Source organism: Phodopus roborovskii, unplaced genomic scaffold (assembly GCF_943737965.1).
Source record: "Phodopus roborovskii unplaced genomic scaffold, PHOROB, whole genome shotgun sequence".
In the NCBI taxonomy this organism is placed as follows: domain Eukaryota; kingdom Metazoa; phylum Chordata; class Mammalia; order Rodentia; family Cricetidae; genus Phodopus; species Phodopus roborovskii.
The window spans coordinates 78017651-78038915 of record NW_026126418.1 but is presented as its reverse complement, the minus strand read 5'-3'; the positions used below and the strand labels follow the sequence as shown (position 1 = coordinate 78038915).

At 48.6% G+C, this 21265-nt stretch overlaps 1 protein-coding gene across 10 annotated transcripts in view; it reads left to right on the top strand.

The window, feature by feature from the left end:
* The window catches only part of Dennd1a (DENN domain containing 1A), a 467485-nt gene that overhangs the window by 434978 nt on the left and 11242 nt on the right, over nt 1–21265 (top strand). For 8 of the 10 annotated variants that reach the window (XM_051185345.1, XM_051185350.1, XM_051185351.1 and 5 more), the window contains 2 exons: nt 8790–8846; nt 14243–14331. In XM_051185345.1, coding sequence (XP_051041302.1) covers nt 8790–8846; nt 14243–14331 — 146 coding nt within the window. The remainder of the gene's footprint in view (nt 1–8789; nt 8847–14242; nt 14332–21265) is intronic. The other 2 variants (XM_051185346.1, XM_051185352.1) reach the window with 1 other exon arrangement.

Below are 21265 nucleotides of genomic sequence, written 5' to 3'. Positions count from 1 at the left end.
TGCATCACTGCAAAATCAGGAGGACACTTCTATTTTCATTTCCTATTGCTGTACTATTTAGAGTGGACACCATTCCAGAGATGATAAATGAGTCTTACTTTTGCTGATCTGGCCCTGGCCCATAATGTACTATGCAAACTCTCACCAAGCAAGGCTCAAGCCTAAGAAAAACAAGCAGCTTCCAAGGCAGACCTTCCCATGGGGTCACAGTACAAAGAGCTCCAGGGTGTCAGAGAACAGCATCATGGAAGAGGAGCAGTGCCCTGGGCCCCAGGAGCATATGTCACCATCTGCCTTCCACTGCCCTGTGTGTGTTGGGTGTCGTGGAAAGTGTGCGCACTCATAGCCATACCTGGGCTTGAATTCTGTCTGGGCCACCTGTTAGCTGTGAGGCTCGGTCTTGATGAATCAGTGAGCCACATTACCTCACAGTTTCTGACTTTTAAAGCAGTATCACCCTCTCTTTAGCAATGTTGAGACTAGTTATCTGCTGATCTCCTAGCACAGACCTGGTACACAGCAGCCACCATTGGTACCACAAACATCTGGAGGGCATCCATCTCAGCTCACCACCAGTGAGACTCCTGGACAATGTCGCAGAGACAACCTTGATGGGATCCCAGATGGCCCTCAAGTGGAGAGAGCAGCAAGGCACCTGCCTCCTGCTTCTGTTTGGGCAAAGAATGGTACGATCAGCAGAGCCCCTTACCCCTGCCCAGCCACAAGCCGCATCTGGTACCCGACCTCCAACAGCCAATGGGATGCCACCTATTCAGGCCCTGCACCTGCACCAACTAAAAACAAAGGGCTCCCCTCCCCCTGGCCTGCGTCTGGCCCTCCTCCCTCCCCTGCTGCTGTCCCCCAAGCTGGCTGGGTCACCCTTCCCTCCCAGCTGCCTGGCTGCTTTTGTTCAGCATGTGAACGTCCCCATCAGCCGAGCTCCTTGCACGGGAAGTAATCAGGAATCTTGACAAGGCTTCAAACCACAAATGCCACTACAAATTAACCAGCACCACTACAAAATACTACTCCTGTCAACACTGGAAAGAGTGTGTGGCTATTCAGGGCAGCCAGAGAGGGTTTCAGCACAGCATGCAGGTGTGGACGGCAGGGTATGGCAGCGAGCCCTGGATCCTGAGCCCAGCCTCTCTGGAGACCACGTGCCCAGACCCCTCCACAGGTGCTACACTTTTTCTTCAGAACTGCCTTCAGTCCTGGATGCCCTCTCAATCCCCACACAGGTGGCACCTAGGACAGCAAGCTTTGGGCCATGAAAACTACCCTCTAGGCAACAGATAGCCATAGGCCTTAGTGCATTCCTGGTGTCTTCCTGTATGCTGGGATGGAAGGTCAGAGACTTTTGTTTACCTACCTGTAGACTGGGACCATGGCAAAGCCTTTACCCCAGGCAGGTCAGCACCACTGACTGGCATGCTTTGGATACCTGTAGCCCTTCAAGGGAGCTCTGGAGTACAATGCCCCACAACCTCTACCTCCCTGCTCCAGGATGAGTCCCTTCTTATCATATTGTGTGGGTAGTCTCTCAGCAAGCAAATGGCCACGTCATCCTCAGCCATGAGGTCAGGGTCCCTCCTGTTTAGCATTTTTGCAAGAATATCCACAGACAGAGCTTGTTACCCCTGCAAATGCTTTGGGACCAAGGATCTCCAGCTTCATTTTCATGCCCTACTGAGCCACTCAGACTTAGAGCACATCACCAGGGCCTGGTGTGCTCCAGCTGGCCTGGCTGGAGCTCTGAAGCAGAGATATGTATTTGATCCTCCCCAGCAAGCAGAATCAGCTCAGGCGTGGCTGGGCGAAGAGAACTGGAAATAATGACAGGAGTCGGGGGACAGAAGAGAGCCCTGCCTCAGAGAGCTGGTTGGGCATTTCAAAGGAAACACTCCACAAAAATATCACTTCAATACTCTCCCTTTTCGAGGCATATCAAAAGAAGCCCTCTTTTATTTCCATACCTTGCATAATAGCGGATTCCCAGTCCCAAAGAGTAGCAGAGCCTTGCTCCTGGCCCAGAGGCCCTTTGTAAAGCCATAGAAAGCTTTGTCTTCCCCTCCCAACAGGGTCTGCTTCACACACAGGTCAGAGTATCAATGTGAATACTAGCCAGGAAAATTAACCAGGTGAACTCTTCCCTCGTTAAATAGCAACAGAGTGTAATTGTGAATTCTTTTACACCCGCTCTGTTCCCAGCACATTCCCAGGGCAAACTGAGAAACCCAGATACCATCTAGTTTCCCCTTAGCCTCTTCCTTGGAGCCAGATAAGGTCTGGTGGGGAAGGACCAATGCAGATCACAAACCACACAGAGATGACTGAGGTCACCTTTGGGACAAGCCTAGGAGACCCCATTGTTCATGCCCAGCTTTTCTGGCTTCAGGGGAGCAGAGTTCCCCCATCCCCCACTATCCTCCCAGGAAGTTTGCTGCTTCTCCCTCTGCCTTGCACAACCCAAGCTTGGCGTGCACAGCCCTTGAGTTTCATCAAGGATTTGTCCTCTTGGACCTCAGTGATGATTCTACCTCCTAACTAACATTTTATCTCCTTTTGTGACCCTATTTTCTCCACAGTGAAATGTGACTTTACCTCATAAGGACATTGAAGGCTTAATCCTAGGATGGCCATCCATTAAGGATGGAAGGATTTCATATTCATTCCTAAACAGTCCCCTATCCCAGTATAGACATCATAGAACCACCACCAGCAACAGCACTAATAATTGACTTAAGATGGTAACCCTCTTCTGCAGGTCTGTCTGTGCCTGTTCTGTGTGTCCCTGGGCAAGGCCTCGGCTCTCCTCACCTGTGTAACCAAAGGCAGGAGTCCTTTCTCCCTGTAGAAGGCTCTCTTAGGTAGCAATGTGCCAGGTGGACAGGCAATGCCCATGACACAGTCAGACATCCATAACACCCCTCCTTTCTAAGCTAGCTGTCTGCTCCCCAAGTCAGTTCCAGCAGATGAACATTTTCCACCCATAGCTCATGTGTGCTGCCAAGGTAATTAAATTGATATTCCAATGCCACTTCCCCCCTGACCTTTTAGAAACAATATGTTTTGCTGCATCAACAAATTAACTGCAAATCAGGTGCTGTCCTTATGAATGTGGGTTTCACATACAATGGACATATTTACCTGGCCCCACACAGCTGACAGAGAAATACCAGGGCCAGGCCAAGACTGACAAAGGCCACAGAATCCTGCTGTACTCTGGGACCTCTATGCCAATCACATTCTCAGGCCTTACCCCTCTTGTGTTCACATCTTCCAGTGGTCCCAGGGCTGGAAGTTGGGCAGACCTTCATGCCTAAAGAGGAGCAACTGTCATCTTCCTGGCTTCCTGTCCCTTTTAAACACCAAAAACACTACAATTTCTTATGCTCCTGACTGCATCCCTTCCACTAGGTTGGAAGAAAAAAAAAAAAAAAAAAAAAAAACACCCTTCTTAGCCCAGAGTTCAAGGCTTCTTATCTCTGACTCCACCAGCACCTCACCTCCAAGTCTAAGCCTGCCCCACTACATATTCAGCCACACTCTACTCTTCCTGGAGCATTGTGGCTCCCCTGGGCCATGGACCTAAACTCTCTTACCACCCACATCTGGCAAAAGAATGCTTCTTCTGCACCTGCACTGACTGTGGCATCCCTGAGTTCACCCTGCCTGTGACTGACCTCTCTACCCTAGTCCCATTCACCATAGATCCTTGCATCTGCTTCAGCATAGACTCCATTCTGTGATGAATCACCTGCCGCCTTTGGAAACAAAGAGAAAGACATCAGTCACCTTCTTGTCAATGTTCTCTCTTAAGGCACACATCCCTAGCACAGATGGGATGAGGGGTCCAAGTGACTTGGGAAACTTTGCTGGACAAGAATAGAGCAGTGCAGTGGACTGAGAGTTCTTAGTTCTTTTGCTGTGTGCCTTCATATCAATTTTGTAACCTCCCTGGACTTCTTTTTCCTGTCTCTATATTGGAAATAAACCTCTAACTTGCTATACTAGGAACTAGGGGCTCAAAAGGCACAAACAAGGTAGAAATTCTTTGAAAGAAAAACATATAAATAAAAGAGATGTCTAAAAGTCCCAGTGTCCTTCAGCAGAACCTGGTTGAAGCACACACCTTGAAAAGCCAAGGTCCTTGCGTCCCCAGGATTTTTCTGAAAGACTTGAGAGTATGGCATAAATATGTAATTGGGTAGCCTTGTCTCTTCATCAGGACCCTACCCTGAGCCTCCCATGGTTCTAATTGTGCTCTTGGAATGTCTACAACCGTTTTCTAACAAAGGAGTTGTTTGAAGCTCCAGGGGACTGGGGGAAGGGAGTATGAGTCAGCTGAGACCTAATGCATACCCATTCGCACAGCCAGTTCTGAACTTGCCCAGAAAAAGAGCTGTGAAGATGAGAGTCCACCTCCTCCTAATCCAAGGGCTATTTCTTGTGGGTTTAGCCCACAAAGACATTTTTTTCTCTGAGGAAAGTCAGACTGTCTTCCATGAGGCCCCAGGCCTTAGCCTTGCAAAGCTGGTCCATCACCATCCTGAGGAAAAGCCCTTCCAATGTGTGCTGCCTTTGGGAAGGCAGGTGTGCAGGGTTGACCTTCAGGACCTTCAGCACCCACCCTTCCTGCCACATGAAGCTCAGGAAATACCAACTCTTAGCCATTGACCCAAAAGGCTGTGTGACTGCATGTACCATCACCAGGGTCCTAAGGTTCATGTATGATGTGATTGCTATGCCCTGCCTAACACTGCTCTACTCCATGTTATAGTCTTTCTGGCCTCTAATTGTGAACCATGAGAATGTGAACTTGAAATTCAGAGGCCTGGGCCCATTCTGCTTCAGCGCCATGTTTCATTCCAGTGGGAGCACTTAGTGGATCTCTGCCTCTGTTCCTTGTGATCAAGCCCTGCTGTGGCTGTGTACCCTAAGCTACTTATAGGGGGCCACAGGCTGTGGAGCAGGGGGTTCAGGGAGCTCCCAGTTTATGGTAATGACTGTCACTAGACTTGCACAGCTCTGTAGTCTCTTGAGCCCTACTAGTTCATGCCATGTTCCCTCAATCCAAGGTTTCCCTTCCCACTGAAGCTCTCTTCTGGGAAGCAGAGTGTTTTCCTGCATTCGTCTTTTCCCAGTTTTCTGCATCCCCTCTTTCCACCTGAACTACTCTCAGCTGTTCTCAGCGACTTCCTGCCTCTGTGCCATCTTTGTCCCCAGGGAGTCTGTCCTTGTTTATTTGGAAAACTGCTGCCATGATAGCCCAGCATCCCTGCCATTTCCTCCTCCAAGAATAGGTGTTTCCTCCTGCGCTGTCTTCCACGTGCTCATAGATGAGGACACTGAAGCCCAAGCTTCTCTAAAGTCACCAACCTAGCCTGAATGGAGTCTGGTCTTTGTAGGAGGACCAGGAGAACGCCCCACAAATCAAATGTTCTACCATTCAAAGCCAGAGAAAGAGTGCTCAGCACTGTAACCAATCCCCTGTCACTCTTCCAGGTACCTGCTTGCTTCTACACCTGTCCCCTGGGCCCCAAACACTTCTGGCAGAGTGCCCTGATAATTGGTGCTACCACCCCCTTCCTTCTCCCTTAGCCCCAGGGGACTTTAACGCACACCCCTGAGTGTGCTCCATTTTCTTAGCAGCCACCCTGGGAAAGTGGCCCTGGCCTGTGCTCCCTCAGCTGTGTGCTCTAGATTGGTGTGTACAACTGCCTCTCATGTGCAGCTTCCCGGTGCTCTGTCCCCAATGATGGCAGCTTGCAGGGGAAACTTCTGATGTCAGAGGGCAACAGAGGTCCTGGTCTTGATTGCTTAGGTTGGGCTTTGTTGTCACCTTCTGGTCATGTCAGGACATCTGTGTCACATGGTCTCTTCTTGGCATCTTTAAACTCCCACTCAGTCCTGTCAGCTTCTGGCTAGGTGTAGCCACCAAGCTGTTGCCTTGCCCCTTTATAAGTTGTAAAAGAAGCAACACAGGCTCATGACAGCCACAGCAAAGTAAGATCTTTACAGGAATCTGCAGAGCTGACACCCTCATCACTGGAGGGGGAGCCCAGTCCTTGCAGAAACCCAGGTGTAGAGGCACACCTGTAACCACAGCACTCTGGAGACAAAGGAGGATCACACAAGGCCATGCTCATCCTCAACTACAGAGCCAGTTTAAGGCCAGCCTGGGCTACATGAGACCCTATCTCAAAGACAAAACTAGCATTCCTTGGGTTTCTACATGTGGTAGGTACTTTGAGCCAAAATCACTCACTGAGTACCTGTGAGGTGCCCAATCTTATGACATAGGAGGAATGTCCTGGTGGTGAAGGCTTGTGTGTGCATGTAGGGGACAAATTCGACACTGCAGGCTGCACTTCCCAGGATATCTTAGAGTGTTGCAAGGAAGGAAAGTGTACAATTTTTGTTTTGGTTTTTGAGACAGTTTCTCTGTAGGTTTGGAGCCTGTTGTGGAACTTGCTTTATAGACCAGGCTGGCCTTGAACTCACAGAGATCTATCTGTTTCTGCCTTTTGAGTGCTGGAATAAAAAAGGTTACCATGGTGGTAAAGCCCAGCTCTTTTTTTTTTTTTTTTTTTTTTTTTTAAGCTTGTAGTCTGAGTTTGTTTGGTGGTGTTGCATGTGTGCAAGTTCCATCAGGTCTGGCTGTGCTGATAAGCATGGTGAGTCTCTAGAAGGAACTGGACAGCCCACAGCATTTCCCAGATTCTGCTTTGGGCAGTATATCTCCCAGGGTGAGTTTCCCTGTAGACATTTTGAGAGATAGCCCCTTCCACTGAGATGGTGTGAGCTGGCAAATGGCATGATTGGATGTGCTTTTTTTAGTTTTTATTTCTTTCAGTGCAGAAGATGGGTTGGGAGGTGGAGAGGCTGGAAGTGGAGAAACCTGCTAATGGTGGCAGCTGCTGGTACTCACATGATCTCACTAAACCCTCTAAGAGATGCTGTTGCCCATGGAGCTTTTATGGAGAAAGGGAAACTTGGAATGGTTATGTAATAGCACAGAGTAACCTGGAGAGTAAGTGGGCAGCTGGCATTCTATCTCAGAGGCCACATGCTGAGCACTCTTCCACCAACAGGGATGGAAATAATGCAGGCCAAAGGTGACATGCAATGAGGACAGTGAGAGGGGACAATGCAGCAGTAGAACACCAAGCATGAAGGAACCAGGGGGCAGGTGGCAGGGTTGGGACAGGACACCTGGCCCTTGCACCCTCTCCATCCTCTTCTTCCTTAGGGGTGACTTAGGAGCTCTGTTCCCTTCTGCCCTACATACTTCCTGTAATCCATGAAGGGGAAGAAATGCAGCAGCCATGCCCACCTCTCTGGGCAACATCCCCAACTTCCAGCTAGCAGCCAACTACAGAAGGGTCACCAGGCAGCCTAGCCCTCGTGCCCAGCTATATAATGATATAGAGGGTCTGGGAACCCACAATTCATTTCCACTCACACCTGCTCTCTGAGTGCTGCCTCCACCAAGATGCTCAGACCCTTAGGCTCCAGGGATGCCTGTGACATAGGCTCTGCCTTCTAGGAGTTAGGTTCAGAGACCACACCAAGTGGGGCCCAAATCAGCACTTGCTGAGAAAGAAAAATTTAATGTGAGCATTCTGAGTAAGGCATATAAAGGCTACCATTTCAACATGAAATCAGTACAAAAATTAGTAATGACTTTTTCACATTTCTAAGTCACTGAAACCTAGTGTGCATTCACACTTTCACACGTCTTAACTTAGACCGTGCACATAATGGACATTGGCTCCTATGCAGGCCATTGCCGGAATAGCCATTATCAAATGATGATATCTTTGTGAACCAAGTGACTGAATGGGTGAGAACCAACTAGAAGCCTACAGGGCTTGTTGGGAGTCTGCAGTCTTGAACTTGTACAGGTCTTTCTGTCCTTTGCTCTGCCTGCCCCTTTACCTACTTGTGTCCAAGATATGTCATCGAGCTATTGAGAGGACAAAATCTGGCTTTAGAGATAAAATTTCATGTGGAAAGCTGAGATGCTGTCCTCCTGTTGATCCACATCTTAACTGCAAAAAGCCAAGCATGTTCTTCAAACTGTACTTGTTCACCAGACATTTAAAGAGCAGGCTACTTCCTTCCCAAGTCCCATTCAACCTTCTACAGGCACAGCAATAGACCCCTCCAAGGAATAGACTGTTTCAAATGAGAGCATGAAGGTAATGGGCCAGATACTCCACCATAAGCCAGTCACATGTCAGCAGAAGCCCTGGGCACTTACAATCCTGGAGTCAGCTTTTGACCTGCACAGGGCCTTGAAGGATAAGACCACATTTGCCAGGACGATCAGAATTGGAGAGGTCACTCTTCTTCAAGGAGCAGATAGAAAGTGAGACATAAGAGCCCAGTGCTACTTGGGGGTTGTCCCAGGTTGGACATGAGTACACTTTGGGAAAGATCTGCAGGTTGCTACTAGCAAAATCTAGGCGTGACAGCTTAGGACATGAGCAGCCACTGATGGTTTTTAAAAATGGGTATGATATAGTGTGGTGTCATACTGTAGTTTTTAAAGTGTCCCTTGACCTGAGTAGAAAATGAAGATTATGATAATCCAGGCCAGAGAAGAGGCCAGAACTAAAAAGCCAGCAGAGGGCGGATTGGGACAGAGGAAGCAAAAAGGGACACACGGTTGACTCCAGGCTCTAACATGGGTACCTCGAGGCTTTTTCCCAGGCCATGTATAGTAGTGCTTGGAGCCATCTCAATGTGAACTGATGTTTTAAGTTTCCACTTTAATGCAGCTACAAAGACTCCAACCCACTCGGCCGCTGCCTCCCAAGATCCAGCGCTCAAGGCCCGTGAGTAGCCAGTCATGTGCCCTCCCCATCTAACACTGCCTGTCCCTCTCCCCTGGCCTCACTAAACCTGGAGAGTGTGGATTCTCCTGCCTGGCATAAGGAAACTGGGAGATGGGTTTTTCTGATTCCCTCGCTGTGTGGCATGAGCCGGAATTTGCATTTTCTGGGCTTCTCTCTCCTTTTTCTGAATCAGCTCAGTGACTTACAGGCCATAGCCATGTGTAGCCAGGTTTCTGTGTTCAGCTTCACATCATTTAAGTGAATCTCCCAGGGAGAGTTGTATTTCTAGCCAGTGAGTTCTAATGGCTCACTGCAAATGCCTCTTCCTCACAGAGGAAACCACGACCTGATGGCAGGGGTCTAACCTGCTTTCCCATCTTGGTTGGGAAACATTTGCTATACCTTCCCAAGGGCTGAAAACATAGTGCCCAGATAGATGGAGACAAATAATGTCCCCTGCTATGCTTCACAAGGAGAGATACCTGCCCACACAAAGTACTAAGGAAGGGTTAGAAAACAGAGAAATGTACAGTCCTAACCATCAAATCACTGTGAACAGAGTAGGACATGTGTTTTAAAGAGAAATGCCAAGGGCTGGAGATGTGGCCCAGTGATGGAGTGCTGACTGACATGAACAGAGCCTTAGTTTGACTTCCAGCATCAGTGCTGAGCATCATCCATGTGCTTCTTTTTTCCATGTACACAGACTTTAACCTTGCTGGGACATAACTTTCTCAGAGTCAGAAACCTACTAGGATGTTTTGATGGGGGCTAATTCCCAAGGGAAGGGTTTCCAGTCTATTGTCCAAGGCAACCATGCCCAAACATGGGGGGGGGGTCAGCTATAGTCAGCACCTCAAAAACTAGTGTGCCAGCATTTTCTGGTATATCCCTCCAAATCTGTCTTATGAGGCACACCATCCTTTGCAGCTGAACCAGATGTCTGTTTGATCCATGGTGCATACATCCAGCATCCATTGAGTAGCTACTGTCTGAGTAGATGTCAGATGTCCTGTGGTTCTGTCTCTTCTTTCCTAACTGAATATAGAAATTAAAGGTTTGAAGTAGAGAAGGGGATATATGTTCCATTTCAGCCATGTGAGGTAATGGACCTACTCAGGGCCCCTATGAAAATGTGATTCACCCAAACCCCGGTCAGCACAACTGTCAAGGGGCTGGAATTTTCTACTCTCTGTCATCAGAAGGAAGGTGCAAACATCAAAATGACAGGCTGGGGGGGGGGCACATCCAGATCAAGTCTTTATGGTACAGCAAATATTTCAGTATAAACCTTAACAGTATGGATTTGGGAGTATCAGAACTAGGCTAGAATCTTAACACTTATAAATAATGACCCATTTTATTAAAAGCCATTGTGAGCCTAGGATTTTATACTACTAAATTTGGGGGAGGGGTACCTCATCCCAGCTGAGCATCACAGTAGCTCTGTGAACTAAACATTGTGGTCACCCATTTTAGGAAAGATGTTTGGTAGCTTAACCCTTACCAAGGAACACCCAAATTGTAAAACTCAGTGGTCTTTCTGATGCCCTCAGTTCCCTGGGCCCTATGTCTTTATGGAAATGAGAACTGGGGCAGAGACTTTAGTTGTGAAAGAAATAACTGAGCACTGGCCAGATGGATTTCCTGTGTGGTCTCTGGGCAGCATTATGTTATGGTAAGAATAAGAGTTGGGAACTAACTGGGCATTAGTGACGCACCCAGGAGGCAGAGGCAGATAGATCTCTTGAGTTCAAGGCCAGCCTAGTTTCCAAAGCAAGTTCCAGGAGAGCCGATCACACAGAGAAACTTTGTCTTAAGAAACCTGAGAGAGAGAGAGAGAGAGAGACTCTAAGCACCTCTGAATGTTCATGGGACTGAGCTAGTTACTCCATTACTGTTTATCTAACCTTGTTCCAGCCCACTGAAGGCAGATGTCGTTTCCCTAGTTTGTAGCCAAGACCATGTTGGCCTTTGGGACCAGACCTCCCTCTCTAGTTTGGCAGCCATGGATAGGCTGGTGGGAAGCCTTAGAGAACTGGGCTTCTGAATAACCAGGTGACCAATGTGGTTCGAGGCATGGTAGCTCTCTAACAAAAACTCAATGGAGACAGCTCCAGTGGCCCCTAGTCTTACTAGTGTGGGGATTTGGGTAGACTGTGGGATATCCAGGCATCTGAGAACTTGAAGCAAATGTTGACCCAAAAGAAGAGTGGGTAGCAGCTGCCTCTGCCTCTAACCAGGGCAGGAGATGACTGACTAACCATGTTCTTGGGGCTTCCCCTCCTCTGCAAGCAGTGCCATTGAGGGACAGTTAAGGAAACTAGAAGATAAGTTGTCTGGGGCCTAGGTTCCCCAGGCCACAGAGACTATTATTCATCCTTAATGCATTCATGATGTTAGCATGTCCAGTGGACACCAATCCACACTGAGTGGGAAGGAACTAGGGAGATCCTAGGGCATAGAACTCCCGAGGCCCATAAAAATGATAGCATTTTATGGTTCCATGTCAGGATTTGCCAGGTTACCTGGCTATAGACATCTGGCCAAGCACATAGCTGGTGGCCAGTGTAGTGAGACCACAACAGGGATTCTGTGGTCCAGCACCTGTGGCTGGAGCTCAGCTTTGACCAGAGGCTCTGAGGTGTCTTCTTAATAAGGGGAAGGAAAGAGCTAAAGAAAATCATGCTGGTGTCTCCTAGATGAAGGACAGTGGTTGGAGTCACCAGGGAGAGGCAGGCTGCTGCGGGCCCACCTGTAAAGCACTTTGTAAGCTCTCTATTTATTATTTCTTGCTCAACATTAAAATCAAATGTACTCAGTGCTTTTGTATTCAATACACACTTAACCCTGCCGACTTAGATTTCTCAGGTTTTGAATCCAGTAGGGAATTGGCTAGCTTCCCAACTTTCCTCTCCAGTCCCCTGAAAGGAGCTGAAAAGCCCTGTTTAGCATTCTCTCCCCTGGTACTGTTGCGATCCTAGCAATGGTAGGCCAGTCCCTGTTGTGTATAACAGTGATTTTTCCCCTCCACCAAGCCCTCACCCTTCCTAAGCACCCCAAAAGAGGGTGATGCTGTTGAAGTACACCATGGTTGTCTGTATTGTCTTTTGATTCAGCTTTAATTAAACCAATTGCCTGTGTGTGTCTAGGCTTGGTTGTGGCCTACCACTGTATGGTGTGTGTGTGTGTGTGTGTGTGTGTGTGTGTGTCTGTGTGTCTGTGTGCATGCGCGCATGCACATGCACACCATCACCTCCTGTGCCTTTGTAGATATCTGTGAGACTATATACACTGTAGTCTCCAGGCCCTGGTGCATTTGAGTGTTTGTCTGTAATGATAATCTTATACCATGAAGTACGTGTGACTCTGGGTGGGTCTGTAACCACAGGGGTGACTATCTCTAGTCCGTTGTGTCTTTCCCACCCTCCCTTGCCCCTCGCTCCTCTCCCTCCTCTGTCTATTTTATCATCCCTAATGAAGCAGTCTCCTCCATCGATCCTGCTGATTGCCAACCCATTCCTTTTGTTTGTTGGCGCTGAGCCATTCAGCAGCACTCTGACAGCTCAGCTCGTCTAATTAGCTCTGTTGTTCTTTTTCCCCATGTTTCACCACGTTGCAAGTTCAGTTGAAGTTGCCACAAACTTAATCCCCCCCCCAATTCAGTAGCAAGTTCACATTCTTAAGACCTGTCTTTATTGCAGCAAAGAGCAGTCCTGTACAGGACAAGTAGACAGGCCATAATGCCTGGCCTTCCTGCACGCAGTCCCCAGGTCTCTGGCAAGGGCAGAAGACCCCTCCACCCAGCTGCACTCTCCTTCTTTGCAGGCACAGTCTCAGGAATCCAAGGGGCCTTGCTGGGAAAACCAGCTCCATATGAGAATGGAGGAAGTTACAGCCATCCATTTATTCAGCAAATGTTGACCAAATGTCTGTTGGGTAGCAGGCACCATTCAAATAACAATGACAACCACAACAGTGTTTACCACTGCTAGATTCCAGACAGTAATGTTGGCCTGTCTATAAATCTTGCTAAGGCTCCACTATGTACCAGGGACCTCGATGCCTGAAAGGATTAAAACTATGTGCAGTAATCTCTTCATATAGACACCTCCCTCCCTTCCTTTTGTTATTGATAATAAGGGGCATCTAGATCACAAAGAAGCAGGTGAGCATTTCTGGAGCCCTCGCTCTGTGCCATGTCCACACTAGCTGTTCCCCACACCCTGTAGTTGAATCTTAACAATAATCCCGTGGAAGAAGATGGCATGTTTTGTGGAATGTTCTTGGCCTTTACCACATCCCTGATTTGCCAAATGAGGCTGAGCTCAGACTGGCCGCTCCACAGGAAAATCTTTGGTTTGGTCAGACATGTGCAGGCCTGAGGGCTCCTTGAGACTCTATCAAGACGGGTCTTGAATGCAGCCAACTTCTGTAATCGTGTTCCTCATCAATGTGCTGTCACCAAGTAGTTGCCAGGGTGGGGTTGTTGTGGGAAAGGGCAGTAGGTAATAGAGCGTGTGTCGTGTCAGCAGAGTTCAGCTGGTGTGTCATTGCAGTTGCAGGGAAGCAAGCCCCCTGTGCCTGCTGTAATGTTGTCTTGTCTCCATGAACAACAAGAGCCACAGACGGACATTCTCAGCTTTTTTCCCAAACATTTTCTTTGACATTGGAAATGGTCAGAGATGATGATACAGCACATAAAGTCACATAATGCTGGTTGAACCAAATGAAACTCATCTTAAAGAGTACCCAGAAATTCATGGCCTACCATCTATCACAGGCTCTAATGGGTCAGGGAAAAAGGCATCTCTCCTCTGAGGCTTAATCTTTGTTTTCAGAGGTGGCAGCTCAGAATGACTCAGCTACCCACAGTGTCTAGTGCTCTCGTGCCACCCACTGCACCCTAAGCTATGCTTTGTGTAGTATCCAGTTGAGCCCTGCTGGAAGACAGACCCAGAATACCCTGGGAAGCAGGTTGGTTTAGCTAGGCACTCTCTGGAGCTGTCACTTGCTTCCCCTTTCCCTTAGAGAGGAAAATAAGTACCCTGTAATTTGGCAGTGAAAGAGTACATTGAGTGTGTATGCCCCCAGAACAAGCCTGGGTGGAACCCCTTTCTTCCACACACTGATAAGGTCCATCCACCTCCCATATAGTTCACACCTCACTTGGCTCTCTGAGAGGCCAGTGGGTCTGTGGATGAGGAAGAGCCTTTTGGAGATCCAGGTTAAATTCAAGGTAATGCATCCATATGATGTATGTTAATGGTGTGTCAGTGTGATAAGCAGGACTTTGATAGCCCAGACCTGGAGAACCCTACCCAAGTGTTCACAATGGACTTGTGGGGTCTTCCCAACTCACTCCTTCTTGGGGATTTTCCCATGCTCATCCTTAGGTACGACCGCCTCGTCCGCATGTTGTCAAGAGACCCAAGAGCAACATCACTGTAGAAGGCCGGAGGACATCTGTCCCAAGCCCTGAGCAGTGAGTACCATTGCCACCTCCCTTCTGTCCCCAAGAACCCACTGAACTGGAGCTTCACAGTAACCAGCAGCCCAGCCTTCCTCCTGGTGGTCCTTGAAACTGTGAGCAGGTGTTTCACAAGGAGACCAAACAGGACAGGGCTTGGTCATTGGTGTCAGAGTCTGAACCTCTGTTGTTGTTGCATTAGCAAGAGGCCCCCTGACAACAGGGTACCTGGGCTATGCTTTGATTGGTGAGACCCAAAGGGTACTTAGTCACACTCCAAAGGTTCCTGGCCTCTCATATTGAAGATGTAGAGTCCACAGGTTAGAATAAGCTACCTTGCCAAAGGGATCGCTTGCTTAGCAAGGCCACTGTCATCGTAGGCCTGTCGGTGTTCAAATTTCTGTTGCTTGAGTTTCTCCACAAGATGTCCTCACCCTTGGCCTCTCCTGTGCTACAAGGTGTGCTCCAGTCTCTTCTTTGACCTGCAGCTCCTCAGGGCACCCAGGGGCCCAGCCTAGCACCAGCTTCAGTCACATCCTTGTGGCTGTTGGGTAAATGGGGTGACTGAACCTGCAAGGTCAAAAGCAGCAGCCCCAACTGCAGAGCCACCTGTTCCAGTGTACATAGGCCTTGGGCTCTGCCTAGACAGCTTTCTGGGATGTCTTTAGAGTGTTCAGGAATCTGTCTTGGCCTAGGGTTTGAAGGCTGAGGAAAAAAACAATAACAGCTGTCCTTTGTGTGTGCCCCTCCTTACAAAGAACTTGTCACAAAATAGAGAAACAATTTCAAAATGTCAGAGTGTGGTGTAGACCGGGTTGGCCTTATTATAGAACCGGCCTGAATAGTCTTTACCCAAAGAACACCCATGCTGAGGGGAGGGGGGCAGGGGGAAGGAGAAAGGGAGGGGTGAGAGAGAGAGAGAGAGAGAGAGAGAGAGAGAGAGAGAGAGAGAGAGAGAGAGAGAGAGAGAGGAGACACCTGAAGTTGGGGCAGGTTTAACTTGGGTTCTTCATATTGGCATGAGCCAAATACCGAAGGACATCTCCCTTGCCATGGATTATAACTGCCCCCTTGTGGTGAGAATGCTGCATGGCTGTAGGTTTCCTCTTGCCCTAAAGATTCTCTTGAGGAGGAGCAAATTAACCACCTCTTGTAGCTGATCAGCCTTTTAGTATCTTGGGATAGAGAACATGGACTTGTAAATATTGAGTCATAAACTCAGGATGCCCTTGCACCGCACATGCGTGCGCGCGCGCGCACACACACACACACGTCCACAACCTAGAAAAACACATTCCCTACTTTGTATTCTGATTAGTGATTGGACTTGCCAAGCACATTTATTTACACTGTCCCTGTTCCAAACCAGTGACAGGAAGTAATGTTTTAGTATGTGCAGAGAAGGTGGCTCTTCTGGTAATTGCCTTAGCCTTGTTGGTGTCACCTCGGTATTTTCATGTAATGTGTGTGTGTTAGATTTCTTCCCAGAAAGAATCAAGTTGAGGATGGTTCAGAGGGCTGGCAAACAACAGTGACAGGAATTAAAAGACAAATCCATGCACACACCTCAGACTGGCTAGGAGGTGGCAAGGAATGCTCTAAGATGTCACTGCTAGGATTTCTTTTCACATTTTCTTAATGAGGAAGAGGGGAAGCTGTGTTCTCATCATGCCAGTGACATTTGTGGTGGCACCCAGGTGCTTTCCTGCATCTTCCATGCTGCCATCTCGCTACCCCCCATGCTCTTCCACTTCCCAATGCCATGTCACAACAGTACTTGGATGTATTTCTCTCAACTGTCACCAGCTCCAGCTGGCAAGACCAACTTCTTGAAACAGGAAACATCCAGCGGAAAACTATTTTAATAAAACAGACTCTTCATAAAATATTGTCCTAGAAGGGAAGGAAAACAGCGCCACCAATCTGTCAGCTCTGTGTGGGGGGATTTGTGAAAAAGGGCTGACAGACAGGAACCAGAGTCTAATGGGTCTTTGTCCAGGATGGTTCCAGTGGCACACATGGACTCAGGACCTGTTCTTGTCATCCACTCTGACTTTTATTGACAGTTCTTAGTCTCTGCTGGGATGTAAGTGCACTGGGATCCTGGAGACTTTGGGCCTTGGGGAAAGAGTGATGCCCTATTCTTTCCTGCCCAGCCCTCACTTCAAAAGCACATTCAGTCGTTATCTTTGTTCAGCAAGATGGGGCCACTTAGGATCTGAGCCCACTGAGATCCAAGATCTAACAGTAGCTAGCAGCTCTCAGCTGAAGTTCATGTCTTCCTTCCCTGCTGACATGTCTGTGTCCATTGCTTCATATGTACACTCATGTGTCTATTCATTCAGTGGACATCTTTGAAAACCTGCTAGGCACGCACTCAGTGGCCTTCAGAGACAGTTCCCATGGTGACTCATCTATTGATTTACATTTACCCAAGATGAAATTTCCTTCCTAAGGTTTCCTAACCCCTTAAGGCCATTTCTTGGCATTTGGCTATGTTCTTCAGGAGATTTCCAGGGGAAAAGTCTATGTTTTTTATTCACCATTTATAGATTCACATGAGCCAACCAGTGAGCTGTGGGTTCAGTGAGAGACCATCTCAAAACAACAAGGTGGGGAGCAGCAGGGAAGACATCTGATGTCAGCTTCTGGCCTCCACACATGCATGCACACAGACACTACACGACACACTAAAAAATGACAAACAATAAAGTTAGCTGATCTTTCTCTCCAAGAAGCATTTGCCCTTCCTGTGACTATTATTCTAAGAAGCATTAGCTCCTCTTCCATTTTTTTTTCCTAAGAAGCATTAGTTCCTCCCACTATTCAAAGCAGGAGAGTCCTCCTTTAGATGCTAGTCAGCAGGACATTCACCTGGGGCCTAAGATCTATCCCCAAGTTGCTGTGTGCTTGAGGGGTTGGGGGGCGCAGTTGGAAAGTAGGAAGGCCAGTTAAGTTCTGCCTCCTTGTCCTCATCATTGCACACTGCTACTCTCCCTTTGTAGTTTGGCTTTGCCCAAAGACACAGCTTTGCATCCCAAGACAACTTGCCCAACTTGCCAGCCCTCTTCCCAGGTTTCCTGGAACTTGGGGCTGGGAAATGGATCCCCTTAGATCTGCTGTCATAGAACTGTCCTCACAGGAACCTGAGCATTTCCACTTGAGGAAGGAGAAAAAAGCAATGTTGGCTGGATACCATAGCACTTAGGATCATGTTGAGTAGGTTGCTGTTCCAGGTTCTTGATGGAGAAACTGAGGCTCAGGTTGCAGCTTTATAGTAAAGATAAAGTCCCAAGGCCATAGCTGGTGGGACCATCAGTCTTAGGATGGAAGACTGGCCCTAGCTTCTCCTGATTCTGCCCCAGCAGCTCCTCAAGCTCTACAGTGGGTGCAAAAAGGGTCACATCTCCCCTTGTTAGAAGTGGCCTCGGTTTCAAGCTAGAGTATGCCTGGTTGTTAAGCCCCAAGATATTTCCACCCAGCTTGCCAGGTGTTAGGGAACCCCCCCCCCATCCAACTTGCCTCAGCCAAAGTCCATGGACAGCTCTGGGAGCCTTGTGATCAGCATCACACACCCTCACAGGACCTCACACTAAAACTGAGCCGAGAGTCCACTGATCTCAGGTGCTCCTTGGGTTCCTTATGGCAAGGCTGCAGTGGAACTGGAGCAGCAGTCCTCACTCAGTGGCTGAGAGTATAGAGGGATGTCCCCTGTGCATGCCCCTGGCCCCTCTTCAAGGGGCAGCAGTAGGGCTACTTACTTATGGGTCCTGAGGTTAGGAACTTGCAGGTAGCAGTGGACCTGAAGGGCTCTGTCCTGATCACCTGCCCTCCAAGCTTTCTGGACTTCACAGCTTGTCTCTGCATGCAGATTCCACTGGCTGTAACCTATTATTTAAGTTACCTTGTACTAAAGAAGAGCCCAGATTCAGCCACCAGAGGACCATAAGCCTGCTCACCTCTCCCACCAGATCTACACGAAATCTGTCTTTGTAAGAAAATTTGTCAGAATAATGCAGTAGCCTTAGAGACAGCTTAGAGGTTAGGAAAGAGGTAAGTTCATTCTGAGTCCCACTACTTTGATTCAACTACAAATAAATATTTGTGTTAGCCAGGCATTAGTGGTGCACATCTTTAATCCCAGCACTTGGGAGGCAGGGGCAGGTGGATCTCTGTGAGTTTGAGGTCAGCCTGGTCTGTAGAGAGAGTTCTAAGGCAGCCAGGTCTACACAGAAAAACCCTGTCTCAAAATATCTTGTGTGTGTGTGTGTGTGTGTGTATGTGTGTGTGTGTGTGTGTGTGTGTAGAGTACCCTTCAGGCTTTGCTCTGTGATAATCCAACTGTAAGGACTTGCCACTTATGTCTTGATAACTTCTATCATTTGTGACTACAGCATGCAGGGGAGGGTCTTCTTTTTTATTTAAATTAAAAACAATTTTATTTTACATACTAATCCCAGTTCCCACTGCCTCTACCATCTCCCCATCCCACCCACCCCCCATTCACTCCTCAGATAGGGTGAGGCCACCCATGGGGAATCACCAGTGTCTGTCATATCATTTGGGGCAGGACCAAGGCCCTCTCCCGCCCTCCCCTTATCCACACCAAGCAAGGTATCCAAAGCCCATTCATGCACTAGGGATAATACTAGTGAGGAGGGTCTTCTTAAACCTATACTATATGTTTAGATGTTGTTGCCAGAATTTTCATTCATATGAAAATACCAGGGTAATACCCCTGCTCACTGAGCTTCCTCTTATTTTGCATCACTGTAAGAAATGGAATCAACATTACATACCATTCACTAAGAACCATGTGTGAGGCACTTTACATGTGACATTTCATTGCATCCTCATGAGAAGCTGGGATGTTGGGAACATGAGCTTTGTTTTACAAAAATGGCTGAAAGTTCAAGAGTCTGATCCTGCCCTTGGTCATGAAACTAGTTGGTGGTAGAGATGACCAAGCCAGTACACCTATCAGTACTGTAGGAAAATGTCTGTCCTCCATGACTTGAACAGGAACCATACTGCCTCATTCCTTCTGCCAGAACTGTACCCCTAGCTCCTGGGTGGCTAGCTGTGTTGGAAATTCTCCAGATGGGGAAAGCTGTGGATTCACAGGTTGGAAAGATAGTCTGTACCAAGTAAAGCCCACACTGCTGAGGGACAGCAATATGTGACGGCATCTGTCTCAAGTGTCCAACATGGCCCCTGCACCAAAGCCCCAGAAAGAAAATAGATCGGAAGCATTTGCTGAGGACCATGCCCAAAGTCTACATCTCAGAACACTTAGCACTTCCTCTTGTCTGGTTGCTCCCCTTCACTGGCAGAAGACAAGCTGCTCCAGCACAATGGACATGCCTCACATTGCTTGGTGCTGGATAAAAACAGCCAAGCCCTTTCCCTCCTACACAGCCCAGAGCTCCCAAGGATGAAGTCAATTGTTTGGACAGAGGCCTGGTGCATGAGTGGACTTACCCCAAGTGGTATCCCAGCCTACCACCTGAGGCTCCAAGCTTCTCTACCATATGCTTTTAACACCAGACCTGAAAGTATCCAGAGGAGCCACAGTCACATCCTAAATTAGGGGACACATGACCTCTCCTCCCTCCTCACCTCTTCAGCAACTGCCACTCAGCCTTCCTGTTAACACCCTGATGTTCTCCCAGGACCATGAGTTTGCTTCCTGTGCCCTAGTTCCCAGTATGAACTTGCACTGTCAAAATTCCTCTGGGTATCTCATACACACGCACAGGCACATGTTTATGGAAGTGTGCGTGTGCACACACTCACACTCACACACACACACACACACACACACACACACACACACACACGCTCTGAGCTTCTCCAGGGCAAGAGTTGTATATCCTTCAGCTCTGACTTTGATTCCCAAATCCAGCTTTCTACTCAAAGGTGTTTCCTGAACAGAAGACCACAGGAATGAATTGGTAAAGGCAAATGCTGCTGTTCACAGTCCACAAGCCCTGGAGACCAAGCAGGTACCAATAAACAACCACAAACCCTGATGAGCATCTACTATGTGCCAGGTGTGTGTGGAATGTGACTGTGAAGCTGTTTGCCTCACATGGAGTATGACTGCTGGCACCTTGCCTTCTCTGAAGAACTAGGAGCTGCCACCAGCCCAGGAGCAAGTCTCCAGGATGCCAGCTGGGACTGTGCCCCAGGGGGCAGGGGCAGCTGTCTTGGTGTTACCTCCTGGCAGGCTGCCAGTACCCACTGTCTGAGCAACCAGACAGAAGGTCACAGACCCAATTAGCAGAGTAAGAAGCCCCTGGCCTGACTCCTTGCCTTCCCCAGTGGGTTCTGGGTGGTAGAGACAAAGAGAAGCTGGAAGCCAGGTGAGGAGCTGGAGCCAGTACTGGAAAAGCAGGAACCAACAGGAGCTTTTTGTCATCCAAGAGTGTCCAAACTGGGTGTGTGTCTATGCCCACTGACAACAGAGCACCCCCTCAGGCTGATGGTGACTGGTGGCAGTGGTCCTCATTGGCTTCAGTGCAAAGGTCCCCTAACAGTCAAGGAAAGCTGTACCCACATATCTGTACCCTCTCCACACATACAGGAAGGGCAGTTCTCATGTGCTATCACCACAGGGGGTTTATGGAAAGCCCCAGAAGTCACCCTCTCAGTCACCTCTAAAGATGTTACCAGCTCTCCTAAGACTCCAGCGTCTTGCACATTCCGTGCCACCCTGGCTCAGTAGCTTGTGTTCCCAGCCACTCACACATCTTGGCTTACCTCCCTGAGCCCAGCCAGGACAGTGTGAGCCCCTCTCGAGCACAAAGGACCCAGGCCTCTAGCAAATGGAAGAACTTGCCCTGAAGCTGAGTCACACTTCTAGGACTGCCATGAGTACTGCCCTTCTGCCACTGCTGCCATGACCTTCAGGTAGACAGACAGTGGCTGACCTGAGGGTGAAGGGCTG